Source organism: Ascaphus truei, chromosome 2 (assembly GCF_040206685.1).
Source record: "Ascaphus truei isolate aAscTru1 chromosome 2, aAscTru1.hap1, whole genome shotgun sequence".
In the NCBI taxonomy this organism is placed as follows: Eukaryota; Metazoa; Chordata; class Amphibia; order Anura; family Ascaphidae; genus Ascaphus; species Ascaphus truei.
Window position 1 is genome coordinate 98,101,118 of NC_134484.1, and position 12,244 is coordinate 98,113,361.

The window sequence follows — 12,244 nt, forward strand, 5'->3', positions numbered from 1 at the left end:
TTCATGTGAACAGAAGCAATATCAACTGGCTCAAAGCAGGACAGGGTAAGGGGCTAGAAAAGGGAACTGGACAAGTGACAAATGCAGGATTTGAATCAAGATGTTGCAGAAACAATCTTATTTTTTTTATAAATCAGCCGTTGTCCAAATGAGTGCTCTGTACAGCTGTGCTTAGATGTAGTCTCATGTCACAGTGACAGGGTCTCAGTCTACAGGTCTCTATAATGGATAACCGATTTGGTTCAGGCAGCTGTTGGGGTTCAGCAAGGCTGGTCATCTAACCCAGCGGTGCTCAACTTCAGTCCTCAAGCCCCCATGCCGCCCCCCCTCCCCCAATAGGTCAGGTTTTCAAGATATCCCTGCTTCAGCACATGTGGCTCAATGCAGTCCCTGCTTCAGCACAGGTGGCTCAATCAGAGGCTTGGTCTTCAACTGAGCCACTGATTGAGCCACCTGTGCTGAAGCAGGTGTTTGTGCAATACTCTGCAGGCCCCTGTGACAGCGAATAGGTTCAATTGGGACCATGTTTCCAAGTGTGTGTTTGTGGGTTTTATAAGTCTTGATGAGCCTGGTAGTGAAAGTTTACTATGTAATGTTCTTAAATTATTCCATTTGAAAACAGGCGCTCACTTGCAGTTGTGCTTTCCACCCATTGAATCTAAAGTTGGAGCTTCTCAGAAGGATGTAATTGCAGAAATCTTATTTGAAACCTGTCGTCACATCAATGATCTTCGTGGGGGAAACAGTTGCTGTACTGCAGTTAAAATAAGGACCAGTCTGTCCGTTGTAGACTTTTAACGTGAAAATATTACCTAAAAAATGCACTGTAAAACACGATGAATGTGATCAAGTTGTCTGAATATTCAACTCTGAACACGTGTGGCCAGAAGTTCTGTTTTTTAGCTTATACTGTATTTAATACTTGTAGGTCAGTGCTGACTAGCCGCAGAATATTAACCTGGGCTAGGGAGGTGGTTGCTCCTGCATTTTTCTTCTGTGCTCTTAATGCTCGGTACATACGTGGTATTAAGTACAATGCGGTCAGCACCCTCTTATCCCCCACCCTTCCTCAGCAGTATTACCCCAAATACGCCCCACTCTTGGCCTTCTTGAGGAAGGAGGAGGACAGTAAAGAGATTGGACAGGTGACATATTGGCATAGGTGCACCATCACTGCTCTACATTCTGCCTAGTGCTACCCTTTCTTAAATTAATACTCTTCCCTCTTGGTATTGATGGCCATTGTACTTCTCTAAATACACCCATTGTCGTATGCTCTGGCTTGCTACTCCATCCTGCTTAACCATTTCCAGGGCACATGCACTCTTCCTCGGGGCGGTTGAATACGTACACTGTAGAAGTACACAATATATAATATCATTCTTTATATAGAATCCTATTCATGATTTATTTTATAGAACATTCTTTTAAGTTGGGCAGAAGATTCATTCACATAGGTAATGTGGGATGATGAAATACAATGCATTCTGTTCCTAGTTTCCCTCACGGGTGTGGTTTTCAGCACCCTCGTGTGTATGCTCATCCCTCACACTCAACAGTGAGGTCGCCCCTAATTCTCCTTACTTAACCTCTCTTCGCCTCCTTGAAGGAGGAGGGCATTAAAAGCACAGACAGCAGACATGCCAGCACAGACTTGCCAGCACTGTTCTACATAATGTCTATTGCTACTTTTACTTCAATTATTATTTTCCCTCTGTGTGTATTGATTTACTCATTTGGGTAATATTGATGGTCATTGTGTTTTGAGGGATGGAAGTGTGTGTGTGTGTGTGTGTGTGTGTGTGTGTGTGTGTGTGTGTGTGTGTGTGTGTGTGTGTGTGTGTGCGCGTGCTCTCGCTCACAAAACGTATTGAACATTTGAACTGACTTTTTTTCTTTCTTACATTGTAGAGAACATAATCTGTGTGTAATGAACCAGGACATGGCTGGACCAGCCATGGGAAAGACATTAAACCCCAGCTCTCCAGCCCATCAAGCAATGTGCGGTGGGAACCCAGGTCAGGATATGACCATAAGTAGCAATATGAATTATGCCATCAATGGCCCAAAGGATCAAATGGGCTTGCCAGCAGGCAGATTTGTTGGTTCAGGAGGGATGAACCACGTCTCCAGCATGCAAGCAACCACTCCTCAGGGTAATAACTATGCACTCAAAATGAATAGCCCGTCACAGGGCAGTCCTGGCATGGGCCAGGGCCAGTGCCAGTCTAACTCTATGCTTTCCCCAAGGCATCGCGTGAGCCCGGGAGTGGCAGGAAGTCCTCGTATTGCACCCAGTCAGTTTTCCCCCGCAGGAAGTTTGCATTCGCCAGTTGGTGTGTGCAGTAGCACAGGAAATAGCCATAGTTATATCAACAGTTCCCTAAATGCACTTCAGGCTCTCAGTGAGGGCCACGGTGTCCCTCTAGCCCCACCGCTGTCATCGCCTGATATAAAAGTTGGTAATTTACAACATTCACCCGGACACATGAACCCTCCTCAGCTTAGGAAGATGGGGAGCATGGACTCTAAAGAATCCTTTGGGATGTATGGGGAGCAGGCTGAAGGTGCAACTGGACAAGCAGAAACCAGATGCCATTCAGCCGAGCAGAAAGACTGCAATGAAAACATGGCATCTGGTATTGACAAAATGGATGGACAGAACAGATTGCTTGATAGCAAAGGCCAGACAAAACTGTTGCAGTTGCTCACCACCAAATCTGATCAGATGGAGTCATCGCTGCTGTCCACCACTTTAGGAGATGCTCACAACAAAGACTCCTTGGGAAATTTTGCAGCCAATAGTATGTCTGCCTCAGCACACGGAACCTCACTCAAAGAGAAGCATAAAATTTTGCACAGACTCCTTCAAGACAGTAGTTCCCCAGTTGACTTGGCCAAGCTTACAGCAGAGGCCACTGGTAAAGAATTGGACAATAGCACAGGTCCTGGCTCAGAGGTCACCATAAAGCAGGAACCCGTGAGTCCCAAGAAGAAAGAAAATGCACTACTTCGCTACTTGTTAGATAAGGATGATACTAAAGATCATTTAGCAGACATTACACCCAAGCTGGAGCGCTTGGATAGCAAAACAGAACTTTCCAGCTGCACAAAGCTAACCGCTATAAAGACTGAAAAGGAGGAGCAAAGCTTTGGGTCTGGTGACCAGGTAAGAATAACTTCTCAAAAATAGTCATCAAAGTTGTATTCTCTGCCTAACTTTTTTTTTTCTTTGGTAAATTTGGAGGGAGTGTACCTACTGTAGTGGTTCCTCGTTGTAATGAAACGATCCTCCCCCCAACCCCCCCCCATACTTTCAGGACTGGGGATAGACCTTGAGGATTAATCCATTCGCTATCACAGTTGGGTTTTCCTTTTGCAGCGAGTCAATAAGATCCACAGACCCAACAGGAATAGAGAGACCTCTTATTTTCTTTATAATGTGAGTGCAGAACTGGAATAAAACTTGAAGTGCCCCCACAGCGCTGCCGTTTCCACAGTCCTGTTTTTCCATTTGTTAAACGTTTCCCAGCTGGTTCGCTTCAGCGATACTTTACAACTTTAAGATGTTGCAAAACTGCATGTATGAGGTTTTATTTGCTCTTCTTTCATCAGTACTAGTGTGACAATGCACATTGTATTCTGTTGTGTGGTTTCAGTGTTTGTATTCCTGTTTGTTTATTTAAACTGCTCTCTTGGCAGTAAAGATGTTATCTCCTTAGAAGAATTGGGGCATTTTGGTAGATAGACTTGGAAATCAGGAATCTCTTTTATACAGAGCTTGTGGTCTGCGATGTTGAGCAGTGTACGGCTACGACCCTAGTGCCTGCGCTGCACGCACGTCTGCGAGGCAGGCGGCGCGTGCAGCCGAGTCCCCTAGTCTGCAGGGGGGGAGTGACGGGGGCGCAGCCATGACGTCACCCAGCAGGTTCTCCCTCATTGGCTGAACAGCCGGTGGTGTGCCCTAACGCTCCGTTGCGACTCCTGATGTCAATTTTCTTGAGCAGGCGTTTCTTTCCTTGCAGCGGGCCGGCCCCATTGTGGGGCGGTTTTTGTCCCTGCAGCGTTCGCCACAGCGGGCGCTGCAGTAGCCAGCGGGGGGACCTGGCCTAAGTTGGATCTTGGAGCCACGTGTCCTCGTATATAGGGCTTGGTGTCTGGATCACGAGCCCCCTTTTTATAGGCGACATACTTACCAGTAACAGAACACTTTTTATGTTAGACTTCATTTCTTTTTTTCTGCCTATCTGGGAAATTTTGGAAGCATCCGGCCACACAAGTAAGGTATCCACTAATGTGGAAATAATTACTACATGCTGAATCACCATAAATATAGATGCATTTATTTTCAATTAACAGTGTACAGTAGTTTAGTTATTTTTTCCCCTAGCTCATGTATAAACAGGCTTATTTATAACTTTCATTTTGGTCCAGTAGCAAGTACAGTATCACTGCATGCAAACAATGTCCTTTTTTTCTCCATGGCTACGTATAGGCTCCACAACAGTTCTCAGTACTCTTGCTTTATTTATTCCCGTCTTTTTTTCCCCCCTGTAATTGGCAGCCTGTTTGATTTAACCCCTTCACCGCTTGCAGTGCATTGCTGGCCTCTGTAGCCGTACAGGTACAAGCATACCCCCGCATTAACGTACGCAATGGGACCGGAGCATGTATGTAAAACGAAAATGTACTTAAAGTGAAGCACTACCTTTTTTCCACTTATTGATGCATGTACTGTACTGCAATCATCATATACGTGCATAAATGATATAAATAACGCATTTGTAACAGGCTCTATAGTCTCCCAGCTTGCACACAGGTTCGGTACAGGTAGGGAGCCGGTATTGCTGTTCAGGACGTGCTGACCGGCGCGTGCGTGAGCTGCCGTTCGCCTATTGGGCGATATGTCCTTACTCGCGAGTGTACTTAAAGTGAGTGTCCTTAAACCGGGGTATGCCTGTATTAGCTGCTCAATGTCCTGAGGGTTCCCAGACTTTTATACTAAAACAATCCCAATTTCACATAAGTCGCAGTGTTAAACATAAAGCATCCGTCTGTTGAAAGATTACAAAAAGCACAACCCCTTACAGGAAATGTGCTGAACTCTACACCTCTTTCACTGATCACTTTTCTGATTCTTTTTTATTTTCGTCATTTAGTTTTGACTTCCTCAGGACGTGACATTAAACAATCTTGTTTACGTGCAATATATGTTGTCTTCCTCCGAGAAGTTTTTCTTTTTGAAAGGAAAGCGCAGCTCCAGCTTAAGGCCGAGCTGTATGTTCTGAGACGCCCGCCTCCTTTATAATGAGCGTCCTACATGAAAAGCCAAGCCGAGTATTGCTAAGCATGTCCGACAGCCATCTGCCTCTTAATTGAGAGCAGAGACGTTAATGATATAAGGGTCTATGTATCCTGGCAAAAGTGGTGCAATTTAGGGGGCGAAAATTGCACAATATGTATCAAAGAAAAACAATCGTATTGACTTATATAACATTTTGCCCACTAAACCTTTCGGTGTACATGTATTGCCCCCTTTTGCCTGAGCACAGCCCGTTCATTGTTCAGGCTCTGTATAGAGCAGAGCTGTATATGAACTGCAGACCCTTGTGTCTTTTGTCTGCGGGAGATTTAAAGGAGCGAACATGACTTCTCCAAGGACACGGGGAGATGGGGACTTACTGATAGTCACAAGGAGCTGATTACAGAATTGTCCCTGTGTTTTATAACTAGGAGTGGCCAATTCCAGTCCTCAAGAGCCACCAATAGGCCAGGTATTAGGGATATCCCTGCTTCAGCACAGGTGGCTCAGTCATTCTGACTGAGCCATCAATTGAGCGGCCTGTGCTGAAGCAGGGATATCCTTAAAACCTGAACTTTTGTTGACACTTAGCGACTGGAGTTGGCCACTCCTGGTTTGTATGTTACAAAGGCAATAAGCCAACTCCCAAACACTAATAATGAAGTTGCATCTGTCAGTAGAAAGCTGGTGCAGATCAAGAACAGTCATTTTGGGCATAGTCATGTCTGCAGGCTTTAACCACTTCCCTGCCAGAGGGGCCTACATTGTACTGTATTGTAAGGGTTTAAAGGGATAGTCCTACAAAAGTGAGCTAACCGTCAATGGCCTGTTTAAAGCTGCAGTTCAGGCAATATCCTGCATGTGTGTTTTTTTTTAATAAATCAGTTCTGTAGTAAGAAAAAATACTTTTAGCATTTTCTGTTTAAAAAAACAACAACTTTGAAAGACCAATTTTCTTGTATTCTATTTTAACAAGCATTCTTGTTCCTATAGCAACGATTTACATTCCCCATATTTAAAGATGTCGCCAAACTTTGCCGATCAATAGACGGAGAACGAATTGACCGGCAGCTATGCAGTTCTTTAGGTAATTAGAGATTTCTCACATGAAACTATTGAAGTAAAAAAATAAATTTAAAAAAAAATAAGACTGAACTGCAGCTTTAATAGGGTACATGTAGGTGATTGACACCTTAAAAAGAAAATCATTTAAAAAAAAAAAAAATTTTTTGACAATATGATTAAGGAGGACTGTTACTTTAATGCGACATTCCCCCCTAAAATAAAGTTTGCAGAGATATTACATTTTTTAAGTGTGCTGCCAGTCTGTCAGGTCTGCGCTGCATAAGAATCACACACAATTGTGCTGCCGATTTTAACCCCTCCACTGCCAGTGTTTTGTTTTCAGATTAGGGAAGAAATCCTCTGCAGACTATGAAACCTGATCTGGTCTCACCCATGATCACTCCTTTTCAGGCACTTGTTGTTGTTGTTGCCATTTACCCACAACACGATGATAACTTCCCGGCACCCGGAGCTGTAACCCGCATCATGCAGGTGCCCTGCCAAGCTACGGGCTGACCGATGTGAGAGCGCCGAGTCCTGCACATTGCGGCACCACATCTCCACGGAGGCTCTGTGAGCGCCGGTGACTCTGCCAATGAGCCACGCTGCTGCCATTTAATAGCACTGCCCAAATCCCTTCGATTTTCAAAGTCTGCCACTTTCCAGGGTTAATAAATACCGGTCTTACAAGGGGCAACAGTCTTCAACTCTTCGTTTATCTCATTCCAGCTGCTAACTGCTATTGAAATCAGCACTGTGCCATTGGGATTACATTTGCAGGAAGGGGGGGAGGGTGTGGGGTTGGGGGCGGCATGTTTACTTCTGCATCCTATTCCCCACAGGAGAATGTCTCTCTGTATGGGGTTTATTAAAGTGCAGTAGGATGCCATTGACTTGAATAACCCCCCCATGTCTTTTTGGAGTAGTAGGAACAAATGGAAGGATTCCTCAGAGTATCACGCTGCTAAAATGTTGGTTTTGTGCATTAACCGTTCATTTGACTAAACCATCAGTAATAACCAATAACGGAGACCTTCCTCCACACTGCAGGTTTCATTATTGATTTAGTATTGCTATCTAAGGCTGCGTCCACGCTGCCGCTGAGCGCACTGCAATTAAAATCAATTGGTATGGCCACGCAGCGCGCTCGTGAGCGTGCACGTACGCTCTCCCAAGCTTGGCGCTTAGGGAGACTAACAAAATTGACTTTGAAGCGCGCTCAGCAGCAGTCGATGCACACAGAACACAGCCACACACAAACATATTACACACAGAAATAGCCCCGATCCACGCCCCCGCTTGCAAAATTATGCAGGGCACCCTGCGCTCATGCTTGGAGAGTTGGTGACGTCACTAGACATTAGCCTTAATATAGGTAAAGTGATTAGAAGCAGAGATGGAGAGTTTAGATTTTGTTGAACCTCTGTATTGTTTTGGGAGCCTTTGTCTGAATTGAAGAAGCTTTAGCCAGGTACAAGTGTGGTCATCAATAATGTACTGTTATAAAACCTGTTTATTTATTTCAATGTTTTTCTTATGCGCTACTGAACACAAAACTCTGATGCATTGTAAGGAACCCCAACCCTCTCTAATAGTGTCTGAGATCAGATGCATTGTAAGGAACTCCAACCCTCTCTAATAGCGCGTCTGAGATCAGATGCATTGTAAGGAACCCCAACTCTCTCTAATAACGCGTCTGAGCTCAGATGCATTGTAAGGAACCGCAACCCCCTCTAATAGTGCGTCTGAGATCAAATGCATTGTAAGGAACCCCAACCCTCTCTAATAGCGCGTCTGAGATCAGATGCATTGTAAATTCTTCTGTATTTCATACAATTTTCAAATGCCCTGAAAATTGCCGGGAACCCTTTAGGGGGAGGCTTGGAACCAAAGTTGAAAAACACTTCTCTAAGCATTAATCCACTTTTAAGATGTATCTTGTTCTCAAGTATATCCTGGATAAAATAGAGAGGCTGAATTGTTGGAAACATAAACATTGGTATAGTTATAAAAAAAATGTAAGGGTCAAATAAGTACTTTTTATTTGGTCCTTCTGCTCTGTTTTCTCATACTATTTAGATGGGAGTCTTGCATCTCAGTTTTGTTCTTTGAGTAGAACGTTATTTTTGAGGACTAGTAGCTGGGCATTTCTTCGTTTTTTCCTTCAGCTCTAGTTATTCAGATCCATGTGTGTCAATTTCAGCACATAGTAACATGGCAGTGAGAAACCAGATGTTTTTAGAAATGCCTCTGTGCTGGCTACTTCTGCAATTATTTGAAGGTTCAAATAGATTGAATATAGGCAGCTTTATTAGAACCATCAGCTAGCTGGCGGTCTTTAGGGGGGTCAGCGGGAGGTCATAAACCAAACGAAGCCTACATATAAACCTAAGGGTTTCACAGAAAATGATCAGAAATCAAGAGTATGTGATGGCAGGATAGATGCAACAGTAAATCAGAAGACAAATACCTGATTACGCAGATTTAAGACGTTTACAGTAAAATAGTGTTTTAGTCCATCAATAACCTCCCTCAAGGTCAATCCCAGCAAGTTCTGTTCCTGGCGAACTGCAGACAAATGTGAATGCTATGTTAGTCTGTGAGTTGGGTTACTGGCTCTGCACTTCTGTAACCCCCGGGCTGTGCTATAAAGCTGTGTAATGCGGCAGGCATAGGCTTATAGTGGTCCATGTTAAAATGGATATGAAGTCAAAGGTGACACTGTGCTCATTTTCATGTCATTGCCCAGAATCCCTGGCTGCAGAGGAAGCATTGCATGCTAAGAGATAATGGGGAAGAGCAAGGTTACAGAGCTGTCAGACGTGTGAATGTGCTCACAAGGGATTTTTTTTTATTTGCTCTATGACGGGGGTGCGCGGGTTTTTTCTGGGGGGGGGGAGCACGGGCGGTTGCAGAGGCATTTAAATTAAATGCAGGGGGACCGCTCGAGACCTCTGCATCCTCAACTTACCGGGATTCACCTGGCTTCTGGTCATGTCGTCATGGCAACTCGCGTTAAATGGCGCTCCGGGGTCATGTGACGTCACGTGACCCTCGATGTCGTTTGACGCCAGGTCACTCGAGAGGGGGGCGCGAGCACAGGGACCAGGACAGAGGGGTGGGGGCACAGCCAAAAAAAAATGCGCACCCCTGCTCTATGCTACACGGGGGAGGGTTTTTGTCACTTTTTTACCCACCATAACTTATTTAATATGTGGTTGAATATATATTTTGTTCAGGGGGTCCTCATGTTTTACAAGCAATATGGGAGAGGCTGTGCCTTTGTTGTGGGAATAGAGTTTTTAACCATTTTGCTGACCGGACCTGCAATGCATTGTGTTGCATGCCCCCGGAAGCAAGAGGTTAAGAGGTGCGAAGACAAGTTACAGGTCGTATGCATTATGTGACGTGTAGACACGCAGAACCGTCATATTCAGAAAGGGGCACGTGCCGCTTCTAAAAACAGATTGAACTGGTGCACCGCCCTAACGCTATACATTCACCACTGGCATCTCATCCAAGGACTTCCAAAACATCCTGTGGGTGAACCACGTCAGACTTCAGAAACATCCAGTGTCAGGTGACTGCATATGTACAGGAAGGCCGTGCTTGTCACAGAGCTGCTTTTGATATGGTATCCTATTTGTAGAGCTAGAAATGAAGCTGCCTTAACCCCTTCTGCACTGGGTGTTCAATGTTGGAAGTCCTGCATCGAATTGAATGGCCTGCGCTGCATATTCTTCCATATATTTAACCTTTTGAAGGCCTGGCAAAACATGCGTTACTAATGTGTGGGAAAATGTCTTGCCACGTGATAATTTGGACATTTTGGGGGAAACCTGTTCCCATTTGATGCGGCAGAAACATCTGTGTAATTTTTTTGTGTTTCACTTGCATGGCTGACGTTGCACTAATGAGGCTAAACTGCTAATATGTGGTTTTTTTCTTCCCTTTATTAACTGAACATATGCCATGATAGTGCATGTCGATGCAATTAGCTTGCTGCGTCCTTGTGGGATGCCATCCTTTAGGCAAGGAAACCCCATCACGCATTCTAAAAGCAGAACTGAAATAATAGCAGCAGAACTCTAGGCATTTGCAGGCTCCTTTCGGGGGGGGAGGGGGGTGGGTGGTTTTGTGTGTGTGTGTGTGTGTGTGTCACAAGCAATCCGCAACACTCTGTAAAGGTGAGGTGCGCAACCATTATCGATGTACAGTATGTAGAGAGACCGGAACTAAAAGCGCTCGTGTGGATTTGCTCTGACAATCAAAAACTGGTTTATTGTTTTAGATGGATGTTTCGGTCCAGATTGTGGACCTTTCTCAAAATAACAAATCCCCTATAGCGGGGATGGGCAACTCCAGTCTGCAAGGGCCACCAACAGGTCAGGTTTTAAGGATATTCCTGCTTCAGCACCGGTGGCTCAGTCTTCGACAGTCACCTGTGCTGAAGCAGGGTTATCCTTATATCTAACCTGTCGGTGGCCCTTGCAGACTGGAGTTGGCCACCCCTGACCTATAGTCACACAGCTCAATAGCCTCTAATACCCATACTGCATTTGTGCCAAACCATTACTATGCAGCAGCACAGAAACAACACTAGTGAAGCGCAATAATTGGTAATAGTTTGGGCGCCAGTCCTCACATTTTGTTGCCACTGTTTGCACTCTACACGAGGCATTATGGGTGTAACAGGGACTTATCATTGGAAAAACGTGCCTCTAATCCAGCAGTGTGCTGGTTAATTGCACACCAGCAATCAACCAGACTCCGCCTAGCTGATTAGGACTGTCAGAAAAAGCCTGTTCTGGGAAACAGGAAGGAGATTCCTTAGCCCACACCTGGGCTGAACTAAGGAAAAGAAGATGTCTTGATGCACACAGAAGGACTGTATGCTGCCAGCAAGACAAGGGGACAAGACCTCTATACCTGGAGACAGAGAGTGCCATAGCACACAAGGATGCTAACCCAGGAGAACAGAGAGGCCTTCGCCTTCTGAAACCCCAGATACAGATGAGACTTTCTTTTTGGACGTGTGTGTGTTTGTGTGTGTGTGTTAAGCAGCTTAGCTACCCACCCAGTTAGATAAGGCTGGAGTACAATGTGTAAGTTTTTCTTTTATGTTTGTGTTTGCAGTGTTTAAAGGAACAGACGCAATAAAGCCTTATTTTAATTTCACCTTAAAAACGGTCTCCATTGCGTACCTCTGCACACATCTCTTACAATGGGTATTAGAGGGTATTTCACTTTGTCACTATAGTGGATTTGTTATCTTGAGAGGTCCAAGATTTGGAACCACACGTCATTCTGAACCAATAAATCACCACAGTGTTTGACATTCAAGCAAGTCCACGCGAGTGCTTCTTTGCCTAGAGTATTTCCTATAGTTTGCCGGGATTCAGCCCAGCTTGTGACAGCTCCTGTGGCTGTATACCTAGCGTGAGTGCTCCTTTCCACGATACAGAGAAACAGAACCAGCGCACTGTGCAAGAGAAAAGATAGGTGCTTTATTTAAAGGTTAATCTTTGTCCCCAATGGGACCTTTATTATCCCCCAATGGGGACCAAAAACATTGATTTTTTAAATAAACCATCAATTGTTTTCACTTGCATAGTATGCTGTTGCTTTCTTGTATCGCTCTGTCTCACGGTCTCTGTGTCTTTCTCACAGGTGTGTGTGTGTGTGTCTCAACTTTTATTAGTTTGCTTTTAATTGTACTTACAATACATTAAAATAAGGATGATAAAGGGCAAAATGTGTGCTTCTGAGCTTATCCTACACAAGGTTCACTATTGCTTGTTCACATTAGATAATGTCATGCCAAATGTTAAAAACAAACCAATATTAAAATGAATTTGTGTGTGGTAACTGCACAAA

At 44.5% G+C, this 12,244-nt stretch overlaps 1 protein-coding gene across 4 annotated transcripts in view; it reads left to right on the top strand.

Moving 5' to 3' along the window:
- The window catches only part of NCOA2 (nuclear receptor coactivator 2), a 213,215-nt gene that overhangs the window by 167,108 nt on the left and 33,863 nt on the right, over window positions 1-12,244 (top strand). For all 4 annotated transcript variants that reach the window (XM_075583705.1, XM_075583726.1, XM_075583711.1 and 1 more), the window contains one exon: window positions 1,912-3,169. In XM_075583705.1, the coding sequence (XP_075439820.1) occupies window positions 1,912-3,169 (1,258 nt within the window). The remainder of the gene's footprint in view (window positions 1-1,911; window positions 3,170-12,244) is intronic.